Raw genomic sequence first — 25,439 nt, forward strand, 5'->3', positions numbered from 1 at the left:
TTAGCCTCGTCAAATTATTGGTGCCTTTAAGGCTCAATTTATTCACTCTACATTAAATTTAAAGCCTTCATTTAAAATTTGTATGTATACTCATGCTCTTCTTCCCGAGTAGATACTATTTGTATTGAATTCGTTGAAAGTGCGTTCCATTGAAAATCGCTAGTAAACTACTATTAGTACTTTGCCACCTCCCAAAGGAACACGGCTGTTAACTATTTATGGCATAAGTACATACATTCATATTTCTTCATAAATATTGTATTCTAGCTAGACTATTATTCATAATTTTGTTTTTGTTTTAATGATTTCTTAGCTCATTTCACGAATAAACTTTTTTCAAATGAAATGATACCAAAAATGACATTTCACACTTACGGATAGTGAATAAAAATAAATCATCTTTAAAACCTCAATTTGCTGTAAATATCCCAATGATTTTCTTGAAGTTTGACATCATTAAATAATAAAGCATTAAATTTAAACGCCCTTTAAAAATAAAACTCCAAATGAATAGTATTGAAAATTAAATACATTATTTGGTATTTTTTGTTTACATGAGAAAATCAATAGTATGTATTTGATTTAGTACAATAGTAAGGCTTTTAGCAACTATGGACTTGAGTACAGAGTGTGGAGTATAATTGCTTCTGCCGTAGCCGTAGATAAAACCATTTAGTATTTTATGCACAGCACATGGTAATATTTACAGTACCTACCAACACATGTACGAAACTAAATTCAAGTAATATTTTTGTTCATTACATTGCTGGGTTGTTTTAAAATTTAAACTGGGGAGTCCCCAGTATACAAAGAATATAATCGTTGTATATTTCTATTATTAATTTGAGAATTTTAAAAGTATTTTAATGTGTTATTTCTCAAACCAATGTGTCCCGGCCAATCGTACCTATTTTTGTCAAATTTGAAATATTTGCACCCAATATACTCTTTAATACTAGGAATTCTGTTAATTTTTTTTCTTTTCTTAATTTTCAAAAAACTTATTTGTTTAAATTTAAACAATAAGTAGGGTTTATGTTAAATCGGGTTTTTTTGGTCACTTTCTTCTTTATGAATTCAAGGTTCCCTTTACTCCTACAAAACTAATAACTGGTTAAAAAGGAAAATAGAGCCTTAACCAAACCATGATCCGAATCCGAAATCAAAATTTCAGTGGCATGTGATGTTTTGAAATTCTTGAATATTAACAAGTCAAAAACGCAATTTTACAGTGAATTAAATTAAATCACCATAAATTTTTTTTTGCAAAACTACATGGTCGACTTAGAGTGAAAAACAACAAACTTCACTTTTACAAGCAGCTCATTACGGGAAAATATATATATTTTGGATTAAACATAAAAAAAAATCATTGAAAATTTTACCAATGTAATATGCAGAAATGCAAATTTGTTTGCATTTCTTTCTATTTTGATTATAAATATTGAAATCGCGATTTTAAAAATAGATAGTTTTTAGATCGTAACCGTATTCATAGAAATTAATGAATAGTGTTGCTAGATCTTACGAAACTCAATCATCGTTGTTCGATTTGAAACACATTTTTGAAGATGATAGGGGGGCTGGAAACAATTCGCAATTTTTTTTTAATTTAAATTGTTGTTGTAAAATGATTTGGAGAAATTAAATACATATGTAGATACAAAAATGTAAAGAAATATTAATTCTAAATGGATTTTACTTACCATTATTGTGGGCATTATAATTATTTACTTCATTGACACATTGATTCTTCTTCTCATTAAAAATTTCTGATTTGTTGTTAAGCATGTCACGTTCATTTTTTGATACTTTTGAAAGAGAGAGAGAGGAGTTGAGGTCTAAATTAGCACTACTTCAGCACTATTTTGATATTAAGATATCTCATCATATTCAACGCTAATATTATCTATTGATTTTTTTTTTAGAAAAAAAAAACTTAAATGAAGATAAAGACTTATCTTTCTTTTTGGAAATAATAGCAAATATTTTGGGATTTTTTTTTATTTGCAATTATTGCGATATTGTAGTTCGAAGGCTAGTCAGTAACCGTTACTGGGACAATTCTTTAGTTTATATTTTGTACCTAGATTTCAATATGCTTTCATAACTATAAAAACATATTAAAATGATAATGTGAAAAATTAAATTGTATTCGATACAAAAACAGCTTATTATTGTTAGAATTCTCGGACTGTTCAGTAGGATAGATATTATGAGCTTTTTTGTGCCCGCCGAATACAAAGGAGTGATATCACAAAATTGCACTTTTCAGGTTATAATCAAACAAGAATAAGATCTTTCCCTTTTAATTGGTATAAAAAAACATAAATTTAGTGTTTCTTTTTCCTATAAAAATAAACGGATAAAAGCTCGAAACTCAATCGATTTTCAAACATTACTCAAACTTCAATCGCAGTTTCTTGTATTGCAAACTATCATTTATGTCTTAACTTTGTATCCGGCGCAAAAAAAAATTGCTCAAAATCTAACAAAAACATTGATGATTTATATAAAATAAAAATATTAAAATACTTACATATTCTTTTTCTGCGTTTATTCATATTTCTTTTCTGTTTATCAACTAAAGTTCACCATTTGCAAGGCCTTCATCATTTCGCTGAATATTTTTCAAAATTGATTTTTTTTTCAACAACTAAAGCGACAACAAAACTCTATTCATTTTTTTTTTTTTTGAGATTTGTTTTACCAATTATCGAATGCTTTCAGATAAAGCAGATTTCCAAAATTTTCATACAGTCTTCATCGATGTGACTGGGACCGAAAGTTATTCGAAAAATGTTTTTCTCAAAGGAGCTATGATGTTCATCCAATCCTGACGATAGATTTTGAAATTTGTTCTATTGTGTACCCAGCGCAGCGGCAGGAGCTCCTTACCTGTAGAGCTCATTTCCATAAATGACTTCAAGAACGGCAAGAAGGTTTAGACGTTCTTATAGGTCGAGGTTCTTTACACAGCAGAGTATCGCAAGTAGTTCATCCTGACTGGAACTAGTGACGCTACAATTGATTTAATCGAGTGAATTCTTCCGCTACCGTCTTATCTGATGGGAATACTCTCTTCTTATCATAACAAATGTATAACAATTTTTAGTCTAAAATCTGCTACATTCTTATAATTTTCAATTAAAATAAAAAATACAAACAAAATAGCAGACGATTATCCTGCTGACATTGATAAGTTTAAAAAAAACATACAATCAAGTTTTATATACAAATAGATCCATACAATCTATTGCTTATTTTATCTCCGTTATGGGTAAATAAATACCCACATAATTATATTTTGTATATATAATCTTTAAATATATATTTCAACAAAAGTTTCCCTAGTCTCACTTTAAATTAAACTGCATCTTTAGGCGCAACATGTAGTACTTTGTCGTTTGTGTGGTAGATTTCGGGGAGATATTATTAAAATTACATTATTTTATTTATTTTACTATTTCCATCTTTATTTTGTTTAGCTTTTATCATCTCTAGTTCGCATGCGATGTACAAAGGCAGCACCTTTATTTTTACGGAAATTTTCAAAAGGATCATTCATGTTGCTTCCGACGCCCTTTGTGAAAATAAATATTTAGATATAAGTTCATGTCAAAAAAGACAAATAACATTAGGGATTTTACCTTGTACATATCTCTTCGTTCTCTAACCTCACCTCCAGATATAGGTTCATCAATTCCCTGGTTTTTCGTTCCAAGGCCTGCTCCTGATCCGGCCCAACCCATTTTCATAAGCATCTGATGACCCTTATTGGATTCCTCAATAAATTCATTTGATTTATTGTAATTGCCTCCACTGCTAAAAAAATTATTTTTTACATTTTATTGAAGTTTTCTTAAGTAGAGAATGAAATTATAATCTTACAAAAAACTTGGCGGAGTTATAGATCGTTCCCTCTCTCGACGAGTATTATTACGATCGCGGGAATCTCTTTCGCGGGTATCTTTATCTCTGTCACGCATTTCTCTTTCTCGATTCTCACGTGAATCCCTGTCGCGATCACGATCTCTTTCCCTATCTCTGTCTTTAATAGGTGAATTTTTTCGTGGCGATCGATTTCTAGAATTATTTGAATATCGACCTCTGGGTTTTTCTTGAATAGATGGCGAACGGGAGCGAGATCTAGAACGACGAGGCGATCGCGATTTAGATCGTGGTGAACGACTTCTGCTTTTGGACCTGAAAATATAAATTATTCAAAGCTTAATAAATCCAGTCGGATTCAAACTTATGCATAGATCGAGAAATCAAATTACCGGTAGCAACGTTTATTAATTGGTTTCTTGGTTTTAACAGTATCCAAAATTATGGGACTTGGTGAACGAGACGGCTCACGAGTACCGTCCTTGAGTTCCTCTTCCTTTTGTTTCTTAGCAGCATTTTTCACCTTGTAGTACTCATACAAACCAAGTTTTTCCCAGCCCTCACTATAGATGAAATGTATTTAAAGCAAACAAAAAATTTTAAATTTAATTTTACACACTTATCCCTCGGCCGATCATGGCTTGGTGGAGCTATGAAAGCTGCCAATGCATTAGTAAGTCGCTCGCTTTGAGGCGTCGGCGCTGGAAGCCTCATCTCTTCTGGATCTATCGGCTTATAGCTATAGTCTTCCAAGCGTATCAAGGACACCATTAGACCCGCAGGTAAATCATAATACGGAGCTGTTGGTTTTGGATCTTCTTCAATAACTTGAAGCGGCTCAACATTTGGAGAAACTTCTAGCGGCAGCTGTGGTTGAGGTCCACTAGGGTTCATAAAACCGGGCGGAGGTTTAGATAAATCTGGTATAAAGAAGCTGGCTATTGTGGCTACAAAATCGTTGCTGTCATTCCCAGTCGAATTAGAAGATCCCATGCTGGAGAAAGGATTATGATGTTGGATGGGTGCTTGACCGACAGAAGTGGGTGGATTATTACAAATGCCACCTCCTCCGTTGTTGTTGCTCAAATTATTGAACTGGGAGAATGGATTTTTATGGACTGGCTGATTGCTGAATGGATTTCCGAACAATGGTTGGTTATTGTTCTCAGGTCCGGGATTGGGACTATTATTGTAGACGTTTGGTGGTTCAGTTGGCATTTGAACCTTTTGCGCCATTAAGGGTTGTGGCGACGGATTTCTGATTGAGGAAGAAGTTATTAGGTCATTATTCTGCATCAAATTGCCAGCAGACGTTTGAAGCTGTTTAGGATCAATAAGTTGTTGTATAATAGCTGCACTTGGTAAAACGGCAGCTATTATTTTCTGTTCCAAAGCTTGTTTTTGTTGCTCGAGCACAGCTATTTGTTGTGTTGCATGCTGAATAAATATTTGATGTTGTTTTTGATAACTAAAGAAGAAAAAAAAAATAAACTATGTAACTCATCAAAATGAAATAGGATATTTACCCATCTAATGTTGACTTTGTTGTTTGGGTAAAGTTATGCACAATATCATGATGCATATTCATAAGGTTTGTTTTGTATTCATGCATTGATGAATCTGGTGAGCCCAATTTGGAAATAACGCATGCATCAAAGAATTTTGCTTTTGACTCCCACAAAGAGAGCAATTTGCTTAATTTACCCTTTTGATCATTAGTCGCAACTATGTTTATAAGAAGAAAAACAAAAAATAAGTCAAAAAATATGTAATATTGAGTTGAAGTAATTGTTACTTACTTAGTTTGGCGCTGCAAAACATTGGTATTACAACATTCTCTAGGCTATTTTTCAGATCATTCGCATTTTTCCTTACACTGAAATTATTTTAAGTTTAAACTGAGCATCCTTTCAGAGTACAAAATCATAAATTAAATTGAAACAATGTTCAGATAAATATTATTAGTGAAAAATAAGATTTTTAATGTTGCTGAAACTTCTTCAACTTATATAAAAGTATGAAGTTTTTGTGCCCAAAAACTAAATAAAAAAAAGTTGGATTTTTCAAAAAAAAAAAAAAAAACATTTATATTTCCCTTATTTTTGGAATATTCTCAACAATGTTATACCATTTTGAAAAGAAAATTGAACACACCAACTTTTAAGATAACTTGCCGCATTTTTTTTTACACTACGGTTCATTGAATTAGGGTCATGTAAATTTTTTGAGTACTTAGTTGGAAAAAAAAGTGATATTTGCTTTAAAACTGATGCAGCTGAGTTAAAATTTTTGAATGCATTTGTGAGCAGGGTTATTCAAGGTTCCGAAGCAAAAGAAAAAATTGAGAAAACTTAAGATTTGTAGTCACGGCACATTAAAAACCGTCATAGGGTGACCATTTTTTCAATTTTTTTCGAATGCCCATAACTCACAAAATATATTGTTACGATTTTTTTTTTATTAATTTTTTGATAACTGTCACCACCTATTCTATCTACCGTTTTCGTTTCGACGTTGACTTTTGGGATACCCTGTTTGACAAATATGGTTTCACCAAAAGAATAAAATGTTTACAAGAGAGCGTTTAAAACATACATTTGTGAAACCAAAACAGTCGAAGATTTTAGTACGTTCAAATATTTAAGATTAATAATATAATTATATTATGTATGTTCACTAATTATATTTAATTTAACTCTTTGACTGCCAAACTACATATATTTAGAATTTGTCTTAAAGCAGACTCATGGTACATATTATTATAAAATGGTTATATGCCAATTTGTACTCTTAAATAGTTAAATGCAATTACATATTTTTAACTAAGAAAAAACCAGGGGTGAGATTCTATATCGTGTAAAGAAACAAACGTTTTCGTTTGTGGCGAACGGTTTGATTTATACAACTTGAAAAACTAAAGAACTTCTTTTGTATTTGTAGCACCTTTTCTTTCGTATTTCAAAAACAAATGATCGTACTAGTTTCTTTTTTTTTTAAAGCATTCCACATCCGTATAGTTCGTCCTAAAAAAGAACATTTTTTAAGTAACGATAAAATTAGGAAAGACAAGAAACCTTACACCCATGTTCGAGAGATTCAAATGTTTCTGTTATATTTATTTTCTTATTTCATTTTTAAAGCTTGTTTGGAAATTGTACTCCAGTTTCGTACGAATGCACAGTGGGTCCCGCCATAGGTCAAAAATAAAAAAAGTAAATGTCAATTTTTTAAAATCCAATGATTAAACAACGTTCTACAATCTCCCATCGAACCAAAACCAAAAAAAATTTGACGGTTACCCCTTTTTTCATTTCTTAATAGCCATTCAAAGTCGGTATATAAAAAAATGTACAGTTTTCTTATCGCTGCAGTTATAAGGTGTCAACTTGCGATAGTGATAGCGGGTGTTAAAAATTGTGAACAGTATTAAATTGTTATGGATATTAAACGAGAAGTTTAATACTTTCTAAAAACATAAATTATATTGTTAAATAACATTAAGGCTAATTGTAATGGGGCTCGTTAGCGAAGCAATTTTAACCATTTTTATTTAGCTCAATTTTCATTAAATTAGAGATTTAGTTGGTTTGCCTTCGAGTGCCCTCTACAATTTAAGTTCTTAAATGAAGAATACGGTCCTACCTTTCGAAATAATAGCGCCGTTTTTTCCCGTTTTTTCCCCTTTTCGAGTAATACGAGTTTAAATGACGATACACGGAGAAAAAAAAATTACAACGTAAAACTAAAAAAATTCCTTTTTGGCACTATTATTTTTATAAAAGACTGAACTAGAGGGTAAGGGTAAAGTGCTCGACTGACAGGCAGGTCCATTTCCGGCATTAACCATTTTTTTTTATATTTTCAAAAAAAAATTTTTTTTTAACTTTTTTTATTTTTCTTGAAAATAACCAAAATTTTAAAAAACTGACTTGATGCATTTTTTTGCAATAATAAATCATATAAAATGATAATACAGGTGTTTCATTAAAAAAAAAATGGTCATTATATTTTTGACCGCACTTTGTATGGGAGGTGACCCACTGTGGAATGTAGGCATTATAGACAACTGATAAGAAGCGAAGAAGAAGGTGGTTATCGACAACCATACCTAAAATTGAAAATTTCTAGGTTTCAACGGTGAAACTATAGATAGTGGCAAGCTGAAGAGAGCTGACAAATCTCTAGACTCCTTCTTCCTTTAACTCGGTGCTGTTATGATCTCGATGTGGAGGGAATCATAACTCTTCCACATATCTGCTTCACAATAGTGATCCGTCTGTGGGTTCTCGAGACTTGGCACATCATATTTCAAAATATTAATTAATCTCATTCCAGTCCCTACTTACAATATCTACACCAAGAACAAGTACTTTAACAAGATTATCTTCTTCCAATGCCAACAAATAATTCAAAAACTTAATACTCTAGTACAGAATAAAAATTACAATAATGAAAAAAATTAAATGCACGACTGGGGTCGCACGAACTTGCTCTTAGAGTTAAAGTTGCTTAAATTTTTAAGACTTTTTATATAGAAATTTGGAAAAAAAAAACAAAATTCGTTTAAAAAAAAAATAAAATAAAATCTGAAATTAAATTGCCCTCCAAAACAAGTATGCAGTTTTAATTGATATATTAACATGCATTTTTAGAAAAAAAAATTTCAAAATCGTTAAAGCCGTTTTTTAAAAAACTAATTTTTTATAAATAATTTTTTGATAAAAAAGTTTTAAAATAAAATTGGTATGCCATTTTGTAGAAATCACTAATCAACATCTAAAACCAAAATATCAAAAAAATTCCATGTCCCGTTTTCGAAAATTTGATTTTTCAAAAAAAAATTTTCAAAATTTTTTTAAAAATCCAAAAATTATTTTTTTCAAAATTTTATTTTTGGCTTATATTTAAATTATATAAATGCTTTTTCACAAAAAGTTTCGTTGAAATCGAATAAGCAGTTTTGGAGATAATCGGATTTGAAAAAAACGGTTCTATGGCAGGTAACGTTAATAATGATTTTCAAAAAAAAAATTTTCATTAGAAGATAGACCTTAACTTTAAACTAACACTTGAATTTTTTAAACAAAATCGTTAGAGCCGTTTTTGAGATATTTCAATTTTACTTAAATCGGTATATGACAAGTACCGTTATTTTTGGTCCAAAAAAATTAATTCCAAAAACCCCTCTGGAGAGTCGCCAAATAACGCTGCATACCAGGTTTGACATCAATCGGTCCATCCGTTTAGGCTGTAGCTCCTTATACAGACAGACAGACAGACAGACTGACAGACTGACAGACTGACAGACTGACAGACTGACAGACTGACAGACTGACAGACTGACAGACTGACAGACGGACTTCCGGGACCCACTTTTTTGGCATTGTCTACCATCGTAATGGCATGGAAAAATGTTATCTCAACTTTTTTTTTTGTACGAATGCATAACTTGATATATAGTACCTATATCGCAAGTAAAAATCTTACTTTTCACTAATTAGCGTTGAAATATTTTTAAATACATATAAACTTACCAATGATGCAGTATATCATTTACTAAGTAAATAAGATGTAATTTTTGTGTAAATGTTGCTCCATTAAGCAATGCCCTAAAAATAAATTAACGAAAGAAATGGTTTGTTTGGGTTTTGCTTCTCTAAGCCAAATGTTTTGTTTGTGTTTTGTTTTCCTTTCTTCTCGTTTATCTATACAATTTTTTTTATTTATTGCATAAATATTGTAAATTATTTCCCAGAACCATAATATTCACAACAAAACATAGGCAAATCAAAATTGACGCTTTTGACAGAAGACAAACATTGAAATAAAAATTAACTAAAAAAAAGGACTAATTTGGAAACTCATTAATCTTTAAATGTTTTTTTTTTTTGTAAGCTAGTTATCTTTTTGATTTAAACAGCAGATTACCAAACTATTTTTTTTTAAATCATCAAAATTTCAAAAAATTAAAAATAGGTTATAGAATTTTTTTCAAATACAAAGAGTAAACCCTTATCTGACGCGTACTTCTTTAAGAGATATTGCAATACGACATTGTTTTTAGCGGTGTCGGATGAATGCTGTAAAATCCAGTTTTTGCCTAAAATTGCAATTACAAAAATTAACTTAATTTACAATCGATTTAATTAGAAAAAAAAATTATTTATTTTTTTTTAATATTTTTATTAAAATTTATAAAAATTGTATAATTGTTTCATTGACAATAAAATTTTAAAGTGTGCTTTAAGTTTTTTTGCAATTGCACTTAAAATTACTATTTTTTGTATTGTTAAGTTAAAACAATGTTACTGTTTTTATTCAGTAATGTTTGAAAGAAATCAAAAGTAGACTTTTATAACTTATTGTGCAAGATGGAATTATATATTTTTTAAAGAAAAAAAAAACAACGATGAGGTCTATTATCTATTTGCTGTCATGAGACAGGTAAGAACGACATGCCAAACCTTAATATTTCGATCAGAACATTAATTTCATCGACAACGAGGAAGCAGTTAACCTTCACGCCCACATGACACCCAGTCGGCTTACAACCGGGGGCAAAACGTCAACCTAACCAATACAACCAACCCCAAAACTGGACATCCGAACAGACTGAAAAACCCAGAAGGCAACCTGGTCAGTTGACTTGCTAAATTAATTTTATCCATATATTATATTTCATCACTTAGTCATTGCACAGGCCCCTATGCGCTATGTGCCACTTTGTAACAAGCAATTTGTTTAAGAAATTATAGTTAATTTTAAGCGAAGTTGTAAATAGCAAGTTCAATATACCAAAATTGGATTGAATTGCATAATCTACATACTACATAAATTAGTCAACATAAAAAACAAAATGGTTCCAGATCGTCTCAAAAAAAAAAAAAAATTCATAACCATCGTTATATTCGAAACTTTTTTTTTAAAGACCATTTTTCTTTGTTGTTGCTATTGTGTGGGAAGAAAAATAATGGAGTCTTCCAGTAAAAGTAAATGTTTAAACTCGAGTTCAGCCGAACCTTAAACGGAGTATGAATTTTATTCAACTCAACGGGTTTCATAGTGAAATATAAGTTTCAAAAGCACAATTTTTGTTAAATTTTGTTTAATATAATCTCCATGAACAGAATTCTATAAAGCAGCTACCATCGTGGAAAAATATCATTAGATCGTAAAATCGATCGTGGAAAGTGTTTCCAAACTGAGGTAAAAGGGATGAAATTTGTCTTTTAACTAAAACTCTTAATTGAATTGAGTTCAAAGTTAAAACGAAACGATACAGGTTAATACAAAAACAAACATTCAGTAACTCGACTATCTTTCACTAACATTGCGATTATCGTTTGGACGATTAAATATTCGTTTAACAAAAGATGATAGTGGATGATATTGACTAAAACACATTCGTCAAATTGTTAAGATTTTAAACAGATGAAGGTATGCATCGATTTTTAAGCTTTTTAAACCATTTTAAAGCTGTTTTAAAGCCCTTTCATTTACATTATCGGCACATTAACTAAATAATTTTGTGGATTTTGCATTAAAAGATAATTCAATATTTGTACAAGGTAATGGAAAAAAAAATGTCGACTAGTGTATATACAGGGTGTCCCAAAAGTTAACGTCGAAACGAAAACGGTAGGTAGGGTAGGTGGTGACAGTTATCAGAAAAATAATAAAAAAAAATCGCAGCCATATATTTTGGGAGTTATGGGCATTTGAAAAAAGTCGAAAAAATGGTCACCCTGTGACGGTTTTTCATGTGCCGTGATTACAAATCATAATTTTTCTCATTTTTTTCTTTTGTTACGGAACCTTGAATAACCTTTCTATCAAATGCATTGAAAAATTTCAACTCAGCTGCATCAGTTTTAAAGAAAATATTACTTTTTTACCCAACTTAGTACTAAAAAATTTTACATGACTCTAATTCAATGAGCCGTAGTGTAAAAAAATGCACTACGATGTATCGGCATGTTGCCTTAAAAGTTGGTGTGTTCAATTCTCTTTTCAAAATGGTACAACGTTGTTGGGAATATTCCATAAATAACCGAGATAAATTTTTTTTTCTTAAGAAATTCGACTTTTTTATGAGGTAATTTTTCCATATTATTCAAGTTTTGTACCCTTTCAGAACCTTTCAGAATACAAAAACTTAAATAATATGGAAAAATTACCTAAAAAAAAGTCGGATTTCTTAAGAAAAAAAAATTTATCTTGGTTATTTATGAAATATTCCCAACAATGTTATACCATTTTGAAAAGAGAATTGAACACACCAACTTTTAAGGCAACTTGCCGAAACATCCCAGTGAATTTTTTTTACACTACGGCTCATTGAATTAGAGTCATGTAAAATTTTTTAGTACTAAGTTGGGTAAAAAAGTAATATTTTTTTTAAAACTGATGCAGCTGAGTTAAAATTTTTGAATGAATTTGATAGAAAGGTTATTCAAGGTTCCGTAACAAAAGAAAAAAATGAGAAAAATTAAGATTTGTAGTCACGGCACATAAAAAACCGTCACAGGGTAATCATTTTTTCAACTTTTTTTTCAAATGCCCATAACTCCCAAAATATATGGCTGCGATTTTTTTTAATTATTTTTCTGATAACTGTCACCACCTACCCTACCTACCGTTTTCGTTTCGACGTTAACTTTTGGGACACCCTGTACCAAAATGTAAGTGAGATCTTTATGAAAGAATAAGTTTAGAAGGTTAAAATGCCATGCGCTCTACAGACTTATATTGCTCCCTTTTAAGCGGAATGAGTTGTTTCCCAAAAGAACAGTACCAATTTGATTGCAAAATTTGGTGTGCTAGTACATTGCAACTGCCTAGAATGTGGTCTGGGGATCTTCATGTGGTTTTATTTTTCACGAATATTGAGGAGACTTAGCTTGCATTATTTATGGCTTCAGGATTCTCTTAAGCATTTTGATCTGCAATATTTTAGGTACTTTCATCCAGCATTATGTCATTTTATTAATTTCATATTCTCCTATTCCGAAAAAGGGATAAGGCCTATTAGCAAAGTCAGGCTTTTGAGCCACCAATGTAGAAACGAATAGATGCATTGCCCAAGAATTCATCATCGTCCGAATTGGATCTTAAATGAATGGTTGCTTAGAAAATATCGGAGTGATTTAAAATGATAGTATGACCACAAACAGAGCAAGTGACTTTGAGAGTTGGCTCCGAGATGAGTGGCTGTGCTAGCGGCCACTTGTTTGCTAAATATATCGAGAGTTTTTAGATTGAAGAGTTGTCTAGTAAAGCAGATACTTCGACCGAAGTACAACGGTGATAAACTTGCAAAGTTAATAAAATTTATTCTTATTTAATAAGAAAAGAAGTTATGGTAAATACAAGAAACTAATCTATATGTAGAACAAAAATTTTTAAAAATCCTTTCACGAGTTATAAAAGTCCACTTTCTACTTGAATATATCTTAAAAAAAACTTTTTATTTTGTTTTGATGTCAATTTTTAATTCATATTTACCTGCTGATATACTGTCTTTGGTGCATGCATCAATTATTGGTTGTAGAACATCATCAAAGTCAATTAGTGATATATTGTTGTCTGCGGCTTGTTCTTCTAACATATTATTCTGTGCATCTTCAATAGCATCGTCAATTTGTTTTTGTTGTTGCTGCATCAAAGCCTAAGTTTTGTTTTGTTTTTTTTTTTTTTTTTTTTGTTTATAATTAAAGGTAGAGAAACATATGTAAAAAAACCGAAAGAAATATAAATCCAAATGCATAAAAACGTTGAAATAAAATATGATATCCTTAAAAAAAATATATTCTAACTGAGATTGAAGGAATAAGGCAAAATATAGAAAATTACTTAGACCAGTAGAGGGTGAGACCAACAATTTTTGTAATCAAAAGTTGTATGAAATGCAACGAGAAAATATATGATAAAGAGAGAGTGAGTTTACAAAAATTTGAGGTCAAAGTACTTTTTTCTAGATAGAGAACAAAAGTATAAATACTTAACAGAGTGAAAAAATTAACAACTTGGTCGCAGATGCTTTAGTTGCTCGTTTAGATTTGCTTCAATTGTTAAAACATTTGTTTTGAAAATTATAAAATAAGTGTAGGAATATATATCAAATTAATTATTCAAAGAAAAGGAAAACAAACAACTCCTTAAATGACTTAAATCTAAAAAAGTTCGGACATTTTACTAAACCAAGTCAAAAAAAAAAGGTATTTTTTTTTAATCGAAACCGTAGGAACGGTTTTTTTCTTAATTATTCCAAATTGGTATAATGTTAATGTATACCGTTATTTTTGTTCCTAAAAAAATCCAAAAACATGAAGTAAATCGGTGTATATGCATATGTTTCGATTTGGATCCTCATTAAGACAAACTGACAAATACAGAATTAATTTAATGCACGACTGGATAACAAGATCTTAAATGTACTAATGTTAAAGCAAAATTTTTAAATTAAAAAAAATTGTCTTTTGAATATTTTATTTATTTTTACATTTAAGGTTACGCCTTTGCATAAATATTCTCTTTATGATTGTGATTGAATCGTTAACAAGAAATTCAGAAATGAAAAAAACGGTTCTATGACAGGTATCGTTAGTAACGGTTCAAAAACATTTATTTTTTGCTTTGAAAGAACGGCCTCATTGGGCACATTGTACATTGAAAATTTTAATCAAAATCGTAACAGACATTTTTGAGAAAAGTCAGTTTTTTCATTTTGGTTATATTACAGGTACTAGAAATTTTTTTCTTCAAGTAAAATTTCAATTTCGTCTCTAGAGAATATCAGAAAACTCATAAATACAATGTCACTTCAAAATTTAAGGCTATAGTTCAAGATCGATACAGACAGGGAGAACTGCGGAGCCCATTTGATCTAAGAACTGAATTTGAAATGAGGTATGGCTATCTATTCACTAATTGTGTATTTATTGCGCATATTTAAAATGGTTTAACTCATATCTTAAGCCCAATGGTACGTTTTCCAGCGAATTATTAGCTTATGCTGAGTTTCTTTTGTTTTAAGAAGTCCTCTTGGTCTTGTTACTCTTTCGGTGGATTTTTGTTTTTCTCTTACATTTTCAAAAAATCTTTAAACAAATTAAGACCTTATATTATCTATTTACTTTTAAATAAATAGTCATGTTAACCAAAAAAAACTAAGCTTAATTCTATCAATTTTTTTTTACAAATCGTTCTCCTTTATATCGCCAACTGTAAAACTAAATATTCGCAATATTGATAACAGAAGTTTAACATGAATACAAGACATTTTTTTTTTAATTTAGTTCTTAATCTTTTTATTAAAGGAATCGATCTTAATCAGTTCGGCGCAACTGTATATGGCAAGGTTTTTTTCGTAAGAAAAATAGAAAAAGTCATTGCAAGGAATAGAATCGAATATTTGTTTGGAACAAACATTTTGAAGCAACCGTTGAAAAATCCGCCAAAGCTTCAATGAAATGCAAAACCAATCACACATATTAAATTACTTAAAAAATAAGACACGAATGCAAAAGGAGCAATTTGAAAAAAATATATAGTTAAAAAACTAAAAATACGCTTATCACGCACTAAAAACCATAAAATAATTTAACTGACTTATATGAAATGGTAAGATCAAAAAGCATAGAGCGTTTTGTTCAAAATTTTATGAATGTACAAGGAACAACAATGCGCTCTACGCTTTTTGCAGTCCGAACTACATATGGCACCCTCAAAAAAATGACATTTTTGAGATAATGATGAGGAAATGTTGCTTTTTAAATTACCTTTCTTTTGAAGGGCTTGTTGTTAACGTAAACGAAAAATTCGAAAGATTATGACTGTTTTTATCCAATTCCTACTATATTAAAAGTAAACTCTTTCCTAATTTAAACAATTTAAAAAAATAAATTTATTAAAACTACAAAATAAACATAATGGTTCTTGTAATAGAGCTTTGACATTATGGAAATTGGTGTCTCATGGAAAGTTATAGGGGAAAGTTTAGATACAGTATGTATTTTGCAGAAGCGTTTTCTCGAAATGAACTTTTTTGAGTTCTCGCTCTTTTGTACTGAGGGTGCGATATATGTACAAAATTTCAGTTCGATACGACAATTGAAAGTAAGCCAAAATGGATTTTGGAGCTTTCAACCCCCAAATGCCCCTCCCCAGGGTCCGGACCACTAAAATATGTATTGTGTTGTCGTCCGAACTTCATATATTTACAAAGTTTCAGTTCAATACGATAATTGGAAGTAGGCTAAATTTGATTTGGGGTGTTTCGACCCCCCAATGCCTCTTCCCAAGGTCCGGACCACCAAAATATTGTGTTGTCACTGGAACTACATATCGTCGGCGTAAAGCAAAATTGTTCTAAGTACATAGGATTTCTTAAAGACTTAGAACAATTTTGCTAGTAAAAATGCTAAGTCTATTCATTTGAATGTTGATAAACTATAAAGCCTACAATTGGGTGAAGCTAATCATGTGGGAGAGGTAGCGCAGTGCGTAGTGTACTGGCTTCTGAACTCGCTTGGTCTAGGTTCAATACTCAAGTGTGACGGAAAAAGTTTTTCAAGTTAAATGAAAAATTACTAGACTAAGCACCACACACAAAATGGAATAAGGAGTCTGATGATCGGATTGGCGTCCGTGAAACAGTACTGTAACTCTAGCCATAAAACACTTGGTGGTAGCACCTTCAAGATGTTGTTGTTGTTCAAAGATTATAATTTTGCTTTACGCCGACGATATATGTGCCAAGTTTCATTTCGATACGACAATTGGAAGTGGGCCAAAATTTAGTTCCAAGATTTTATTACATTATTCTTAGTTAGTTACAAGTGAAGCTAACAAATACGTATTAAAAACGGCAACCAAGGTGTCAAATGGATAACTAGGGTTGGAGTTGGGTTGAGGCGAGTAGAGGAAAGGAAAGGCAAGGCACGACGTTAATTACCACAGTGCAAAAAAAAATCAATCAAAACCGTTAAACATTTTTGAGAAAATCTATTTTTTTTTTTCATTTTGGTTACATGGAAGGTACCGTTAAATTTCGTCCTAAAACTAAAATGTCAATTTTGCTTCTAGGAAAATTCATTACTACCAAATTTGCAGAGAACACTCCAATGTTTGTTTTGTTTAGGAGTCCAAAACTTTGCCTAGTACCAAAAATATCGCAGGTAAAAAAGTTATAAATCAACGAAACAATTGGACAAGGAAGAGAAACAATTTGTTACTAATGAAGATTTTCATAAACATAAAACAAACTTTAAAGTAAAAAACTTTCAAAAAAGGACAGTTATAATTACAAAAAAAATGCTCGAACAAAATAATATCTCTATTTTTTATTCTAGAAAATGACAAAAATGATTATCTTCCCGAAAAGGAGTCAACTGAAAATTTGTTATGGAGAGTATACAATAGAGTGGAGCGTTTTTGGACTTTTCTTTCAGATCACTGCGTGCAACTCATGGTTTATGCCTTGTGCTCTTTTGAACATATTCTGATACTTTTTTTTTATTCGACAATGGAAAAATAAAAATCGGGAAGCCTTTGAAGATTGCTCGTATTTCACGAAAATCGATATTTTATGGGGCGTTAGAACCCATCTGAATTGACTTAATCTTTTTCATTTCACTACCAACTGCTCATAACTTATGCTGAGTGATCTCTAGTACCAGATCTGAACCCCTATTTTGAGTCGTTAATGGAAAAAACAAAATCGGGAAGGCTCCGAAAAATGCACATTTTCGCAAAAATTCAGATTTTTTAAATTGTATAAAATCCCACCCAGAACAAATTTCTTTTACAACTTGTTTGTATTTGCTATATTTGTGAGAACCTCATTGAACCTTATAAGCTATGGAGCACTCAAACTGAGAACTTTTCTGTAATATTGACGTCGTTTATGGGGGATTTAAGAAAATGCTACTTTGACATCCCCTGACCCATTTCAATAGAATTTTAAACTCTAATACTACACTTAAAAACTTCGTCAATAAATTTAATTTTTATATATAACACTAACCTTTGTAACTGCGTTTAATTTATGTCGATATCTTAGTCCAATCCTTAGATATTTGACATTTAGGTGTTTCCATAATTCTTGCCTATACTATTTTCTTGCCCATGCTAAATTTTTATTTCGAAGTCAAAATGGCGTAATAATTAAACCGTTTAACAATTTATTTTTATGAAGTTAACAATATTAAAAACAAAAGTTTGTGGAAAACAAAAGATTGTATGGTATTTAAGAAAACCGTCTGCAGGTAAAGTTAAAAAAAAATTAAGCATGGGCAAAAATTATGGAAACACCTAAATGTCAATCGGAGCCTTCCCGATTTTGTTTTTTCCATTAACGACTCAAAATAGGGGTTCAGATCTGGTACTAGAGATCACTCAGCATAAGTTATGAGCAGTTGGTAGTGAAATGAAAAAGATTAAGTCAATTCAGATGGGTTCTAACGCCCCATAAAATATCGATTTTCGTGAAATACGAGCAATCTTCAAAGGCTTCCCGATTTTTATTTTTCCATTGTCGAATAAAAAAAAAAGTATCAGAATATGTTCAGAAGAGCACAAGGCATAAACCATGAGTTGCACGCAGTGATCTGAAAGAAAAGTCCAAAAACGCTCCACTCTAGTATACAAGCTACTTCGTTGCCGACTCCTTAGCAATGGTAGCTGGCACAGAACCTCTGCTGTTTTTAACCAAAATTTACAAATGCAACTTAAAATATTTCACATTTTGATGACAAACAAGATGAAGTTAAAAACCCAATTGCAAAATTCAGAAGTATTGAACAAAAGATACTATCTAATTACGGATCAGCTTATGAAACAAATCAAATAATCAACAATGGGTTCATGAAACTCCAATACATAATAAATGAAATAAATGCAATCCTCTATTTCTCATATCTGTTGAAAATTGCCAACAGGTGGTTTCTAACAGACCAGACAAATTTTGCAAAAAGTTTTGAAAAACTGTTGCTAAAAACACTTCGCAAATTAAAGAAACAAAGAAAACTAAATTCAAATGATCAGTTCAACATCAAAAATAAACAACATTAGAAGCAATCATTAACGTTTGGATCCTCGAAAGACCATGTACTTTATGAATGATAAATATCTTTACAATCAATGTCCAATGAAACAAAATATTTTTAAAACGATTTGTAATTCATATTAAGAAAAATTTAATATGAAATCTTCTATAAAGAAACGTTGATGCTGAAAAGGCGCAAAAAAGAAAATACAAGACTGAAGCACATGTTCTAGAATTCGATGAAAAGTAAATTAAAATCACTTTTCAATTTCACGTGAAATTGCATGTTCTCCATTTCGATTTTGTTTCCTAAGTGAAATTACTGCATGTTAAGCAAATAATTGCATTATTTTAATAGAAAAAATTGAATTAAACCGCCCTATTCTGCTATTCGATTCACGTGAAAGTCTAAAATAAGAAGCGTATAAACGGGGGTTAAAATAAAAGTTAATCAAATTTTTTTTTCTTTAGAATTGCTAAAACAGACGGAAACAACGCTTTGCTTTCGAAAGTTAGAGGTTTTTCAAAGCCAGTTTGACGTGATAAAGGAAGGAAATCTTTCCATTCACGTGAATCAAAGACCAGAATAGGGCTGAAAATTTAAAATAGTGAATGAGTTGGCGAACATAGAGGCAGTGCAAACTTCCCAGTGTACATTCCCAAAAAGTGATGTATGATATTTCATGCCTCAGGTGTTTTATGTTTTTTTGTACAATAACCATTACAAAACAATAAAAATATAAGTTTTCGTAATATTTTGCCCAAAAAATTGCAGATTCTTTGAAAAAGACACCAATTCACGGACAAAAACAAAGTGAATTGAATTTGGTCAGAAAATTTAAATGATTGAAATGCAGAACACCTAATTTCACTTTCGGCAAGTGAATTCGCAAAAAGTGAGATTTAGAACATAGGGGTCAGAAAACGATCTTTTTAAGACCGAACATATTATTTTAAGTGAAATCCAAGAGGTTAAAAAAGAAACTAAACAATAGGAACACAAAATTGAATTCAGCCGATAAATAGAAATTTCAAAGTTGACCCAACGAATGAATTCCTAGACTTAAAAATAACATAATGGAAAAATAAATATACAATTCAGTAAAAACGTTCCACTTTTAAATGGATGTCTATTTTTCATTTCCAAATTTAAAATTATAATGCATACCGAGTGCTGGGCTGATAGATTCTGCTCCGACTGGTGAATCTGTTTGCGCAAGTTGTTCTGTTGCAAATTGATGGCTTCAATTTGAGCTGTAATGCTTATTGCGTTGGCATTATTGGCCGGATTCCCACCACCACCACCATGACCATTGCCCCACAGAGGAGCGGGATTTCCCTGTGGCTTATAGCTGTTTCCACCACCACCGCTTCCAGGCATTTGCTGTTGATTAACAACTGGTGGCATATTGTGATTGTCATGAAAGTTGTGGTGTTGTTGCTGTCCAGTTAGCGACATATTTTGATTATCATGAAAATTATGTTGCTGTTGTCCGGGAAGCGAAATATTTTGATTATCATGAAAATTGTGTTGCTGTTGTCCGGCTAGCGACATACTTTGATTATCATGGAAATTATGTTGCTGTGGCGGCGGACCTCCTTGCGGATGGTAATGATGGGTTGCCTGTGAGATTGAGCCTTGTTGTTTCAAAACTGCAAGTAAACTCTTTTATTAATATAAAGCTAGCCTATACAAATAATTGTCTTATTCTGGGACTTTTAACTGTCCTAGATCTTTTTTTTTATATTTTCACTTTAACTTAAATTTAATGAAACATGGACTGAAACATCTTACAAGTTTGTTCTGCTGCCACCCGCCATTCATAGTAATTGCAATAGTCTCCTCCATATAGAAAATCAAATTTAGGATTTCCTTTTTGTTTTTGTTTAGTTATTTGCTCGAATTCTGGGCCATTTCTTGCTACAAATTCGGCAAGTTTATCAATTATATTCCGGAGGCTGGAATCTGATGAAGGAAAAAATTGAATTGAAGGTGAAAAAATGTGCATAGCTTATTTTTTTGTATGGCGTTTGTTTTGAAAAAGAATATTTTGCTGGGTTTAAGGTTTTACCTCTTGGAGGTTGTGGTCCATCCATATTTCATAGGAGAGTATTTTATTTTTATTAATAAATTGATTAAAATTGTTTAAAGTTCTTTTATTTTAGAGATGAAAAGAGAAAAAATTGTTTGCGCTAATTTTTTACTGTCAGCTTAATTAAACGCCATTTTTTTACAAATTGGAAATTTTGAGACTTGGATGTTGGAAAACCGGTGCTTGAGAGAGATAGATATATTGATGTTTTATTTTGTACTAAAATTAAGGTGGAACTGCAATGGTTGTTTGTGAATGAGTATATTTTATTTTAGACCATTTCGTTATGCCGACTTTTCACCAGTCGATCTTTGCCGTTCGGCGAAGCTTTTCGGCGTATGTCGACTAGTGTGAACGGAAAACGCAGGTGACTAAAGTAACAATCAACCAAAAGAATATTGGGCGGCTAAAATCGACTCGTGAAAAGTCGGCCATTAGACCCTTCAACATTTTTATCAGGGGGTTCACATTGATTAGCTTAGGGCCAGTTGTACAATCGTGGTTCGGCCTTGATTCAGGAATTTAACTTGCCGATTTTGGTGGATTAGCTGTGGTTCATCTATAGTTCAACCAATAGTTTGGCTATTTTAATACATATGGACCTTGAACCAGTGCTAAACCTCAGTTTTACCACCGATTCCAGAAGATAAAAGTTGCTAAACCAACTTTGTACAACCGGTTTTTACGGGACAGACTGATTTTCATTTGGCCGGATGGTACTTTGCGTTCACTCTCATCAAACAATTTTCGGATTGGGGACAAAATCCCGAAAACCGAAATCCCGAAAACCCAAAATCCCGAAAACCCTAAATCCCGAAAACCCAAAATCCCGAAAACCCAAAATCCCGAAAACCCAGAATCCCGAAAACCCAAAATCCCGAAAACCCAGAATCCCGAAAACCCAGAATCCCGAAAACCCAAAATCCCGAAATCCCAGAATCCCGAAAACCCAAAATCCCGAATGGGATCCCGAAATCCCGAAAAATTATATAAAATGAAAAATTTGCGCAAATTTTTCATTTTATATAATTTTTCGGGATTTCGGTTTCGAAAGCAATCCTAAGCGTAAAATTAAGGTGTTAACATATAAAAAACAATAGAAGTGTATGATTCCGTCAATCAGCCCTATCGAGGTATCCGTTCGGAGAAAGTTCCGAAACGATAGCCCGTTCCGATCGAAACTTACATTTCTTTCAAGGTATCCACTTCTGAACAAAAAAAATAAAGTATATAATCGCATTCATTTGACACATGTGTCAGCGTGATTTATTCAATAAATAAAAACAATTGTGATGCTCAACTCAAGTCTTCTTAATTTCAACCAACCTCTCTTATATTAATCTACACTAGAAAATCAAAATTATATTTCCATTTTTATATTTTTTTTTCTGTGAAATTCAACTTTTCTGAAAATATTCCGCAACTATTTTGTGTCGGAGAATTTCCAATGATATCCAAAGCAAAACTGTCAAAAAGTCTTTGCTGAACACACTTCATCGCAATGCGTTGATGGGCGCCATGTTTCATCGGAAGATTCTCCGATATGTCAATCGGAACGGATACCTCGATAGAAAATTCTCCGATTTCGAACAAATCGGAAAAAAAAATTCTCCGAACGGATACCTCGATAGGGCTGAATATCTCTTTTTTACATGATTTCAAGTTCTTATTGTGCTTTCAGCAGTGTTTTGTTGTGATTGAGTTAAGTTGGAAAAGTCGTTGAACTAAAATCAAAAGAATTATGAATTTTAATATTTAACTCATAATAATGTATTTTTAAATTGTTTTTTTATTGGTTTTAATTTTATGTTTCATTCAAAATTTCAGTGAAACACAATTTTGAAGGGTTTTTTATTTTTTCTCTTTTATTTTCGGGATTTTGGCCTTTCTGGATTTTGGGTTTTCGGGATTTTGGTTTTTCGGGATTCTGGGTTTTCGGGATTTTGGGTTTTCGGAATTCTGGGTTTTCGGGATTTAGGGTTTTCGGGATTTTGGGTTTTCGGGATTTTGGGGTTTCGGGATTTTGGGTTTTCTGGATTTAGGGTTTTCTGGATTTTGGTCTTTCTGGATTTTGGATTTCGGGATTCTGTCCGTCTCCCACAATTTTCATCACAAAAGCCATTTTCAGCTAATTTTTAATGTTCCTTTCGTTTCTTCTGTTCTCAAATTAAAGAATATAAAATTTTTAGCTGTGGTTCAACTTTGATTCATGCCTGCATTTGTTTGCTATTTTTTAATATATGGACCTCTCTTGAACCAGTGCTTAGTCTCAGCTATACTAACGATTTCAGAAGATAAAAGTTGAGTTAAAAAGCTGAGTTTTTACATAAGCCTGGTACGCTGCTCGCGCTAAATTTTAGCCAAGATAAAATTTCCATACAAGTTATCGATAATTTGTATGGGACTCATTTAAGCTCGGCTAAAATTTTTCGATAATTTGTATGGGAGCTAAAATTTAGCGCGAGCAGCGTACCAGGCTATAGACACGATTTTATTCCTTTTTAAAGGCTTGGCCACACCGAAGGGTATACTCGGTATTGTATGAACATAATTCCAAACTGAAACAACGTTTAGGTGTGGAATACTTTTCATACAATTACCCTTACAATTACATATACCCTTCGGTGTAACCAAGCTTTAAAATGCAGTCGACAAAATATTTGTTGTTTCGAATTTTTTTTTTCATTTTTCGAATTGAATGGTATAATGAATGTGTAACCACCCTAAAAGGATAAATAAATCAAAGTTTATGAACACATCCCATTTGACAGCAACCTACAAAAAAAAAAAAAAAAAACAAATACGTCTTTTATGTCAACGTAAAACAAAAAAAAAAAAACGAATAGACCAAAAGCCTTTAGAATTCAAGACAAGAGTTTTGTGTAACTTTTCTCTTCCTTATCTAAAAAAAAAAACTAATCCAATACTTCTCCATCTAAAAACCATTTCCGTTCCTTCTACATTATACAAAAAAAAAAGAATGTCGTAATCAATACAATACAACAAAGTTCACTAAAGATAAAAAGATAAACAAAATGAGCAACAAACCGGACTCGATCGTGGTCAACGGAAACGGTGGCGTGGATAGAAGATCATACACATACACAAATCTCGACAAAAATGCCGGTCCCGAAGAATTAAAGATTCTTTGTTTTACATTGACCTACTACAACAAGACAACACAGTTCATATGCTGTTGCACTGGAGTTTTTGTACTCTACCTTCTTTATGGCTATATGCAAGAACTCATATTCACTTTGGATGGTTTCAAGCCATTCGGCTGGTTCTTGACTCTAATTCAATTCTTCTACTATATTCTCTTTGGTCTGTTTGAGAGAAAAATTGAAAATAAAATCCAAAAACGATGTATTCCAATGAGAACGTACGTTATTTTGGCCGCTCTCACTCTGGGCACCATGGGTCTATCGAATTCTAGTTTAGGCTATTTGAATTATCCTACCCAGGTTATCTTTAAATGTTGTAAGCTTATTCCTGTCCTAATTGGAAGTATTTTGATACAAGGCAAGAAATACGGTCCGTTGGATTTTCTTGCGGCTATTGCAATGTGCCTTGGGTTGGCTTTGTTTACTTTGGCCGACTCGAAAGTATCACCAAATTTCAATACCTTTGGTGTGGCAATGATTTCTATGGCATTGCTTTGTGATGCTGCCATTGGCAATGTTCAAGAAAAGGCTATGCGTGAACATAAGGCTCCCAGTAGTGAGGTTGTCCTCTATTCTTATGGACTGGGATTTTGCTATTTGTTCATTATTATGATACTCAGTGGAAACTTTACACCGGGATTGCAATTTTGTTTGGAGGTTTGTTTGATAAATTGAGTATAAGTATATTTAAAAAAATATCTCTTTTTTTTTAAAGTTCCCCACAGAAACATTTGGATATGCTTTTCTATTCAGTTTATCCGGTTATTTGGGAATACATTTTGTATTGGCTTTAGTGAGATCGACTGGTGCTCCAATTGCAGCAACTGTAACAACGGCACGCAAAGCTGTAACAATTGCTATTTCTTTTGTATTCTTTAGCAAACCATTTACAATGCAGTAAGTTTAACTTTAAATCATTTTCGATTCCATTTATATAATTTGTTTTTTTTTTTGTTTCTCAGATATTTATGGTCAGGACTTATAGTGGTTTTTGGAATTTATATTAATGTTTATAGTAAAAACCATAAACTTACATTCCGTGACGTGCATCTAAAGTGTAAGAATCTTCTTAATGTCCTTAGTAGAACATCGAATAGAAGGTTCCTCATGGAGGTGTAAAAAAAATTAGTTTTGAATTTTTTAGGAAAAAAACTACATTATAATTATACCAAACAGTTTTAGTGATAATAATAAATTTTAGAAAATTTAAACATAATTTATCTATAAATTTTATTGCAAAGAAAT

The 25,439-nt window shown here is 31.7% G+C and overlaps 2 protein-coding genes across 3 annotated transcripts; one reads left to right on the forward strand and one right to left on the reverse strand.

Annotated features, from left to right (window-relative positions):
- Positions 1-3,223: 3,223 nt before the first annotated feature.
- Positions 3,224-21,160, reverse strand: LOC129908384 (calcium homeostasis endoplasmic reticulum protein). Of its 2 annotated transcripts, none has more exons than XM_055984841.1 (13): positions 21,010-21,160; positions 20,733-20,903; positions 20,106-20,590; positions 13,396-13,558; positions 9,919-9,991; positions 9,426-9,500; positions 5,691-5,767; positions 5,418-5,616; positions 4,511-5,359; positions 4,284-4,454; positions 3,892-4,206; positions 3,651-3,822; positions 3,224-3,583 (listed from the first exon to the last, which is right to left on the reverse strand). In XM_055984841.1, the coding sequence occupies exons 1-13, from the start codon at positions 21,032-21,034 to the stop codon at positions 3,485-3,487; spliced, it is 2,874 nt and encodes a 957-aa protein (XP_055840816.1). In that variant the 5' UTR covers positions 21,035-21,160; the 3' UTR covers positions 3,224-3,484. The 2 variants fall into 2 exon arrangements, with proteins under 2 accessions (XP_055840816.1, XP_055840815.1); XM_055984840.1 differs by having other exon boundaries at positions 3,651-3,825.
- Positions 21,161-23,854: 2,694 nt separating this feature from the next.
- On the forward strand, positions 23,855-25,410 carry LOC129908385 (adenosine 3'-phospho 5'-phosphosulfate transporter 2). The gene is made up of 3 exons (XM_055984842.1): positions 23,855-24,851; positions 24,910-25,091; positions 25,157-25,410. Exons 1-3 carry the CDS (start codon positions 24,066-24,068, stop codon positions 25,311-25,313), a joined length of 1,125 nt encoding a protein of 374 aa, XP_055840817.1. The 5' UTR covers positions 23,855-24,065; the 3' UTR covers positions 25,314-25,410.
- Positions 25,411-25,439: the final 29 nt, after the last annotated feature.

This window comes from Episyrphus balteatus, chromosome 2, assembly GCF_945859705.1.
Source record: "Episyrphus balteatus chromosome 2, idEpiBalt1.1, whole genome shotgun sequence".
Classification (NCBI taxonomy): Eukaryota; Metazoa; Arthropoda; class Insecta; order Diptera; family Syrphidae; genus Episyrphus; species Episyrphus balteatus.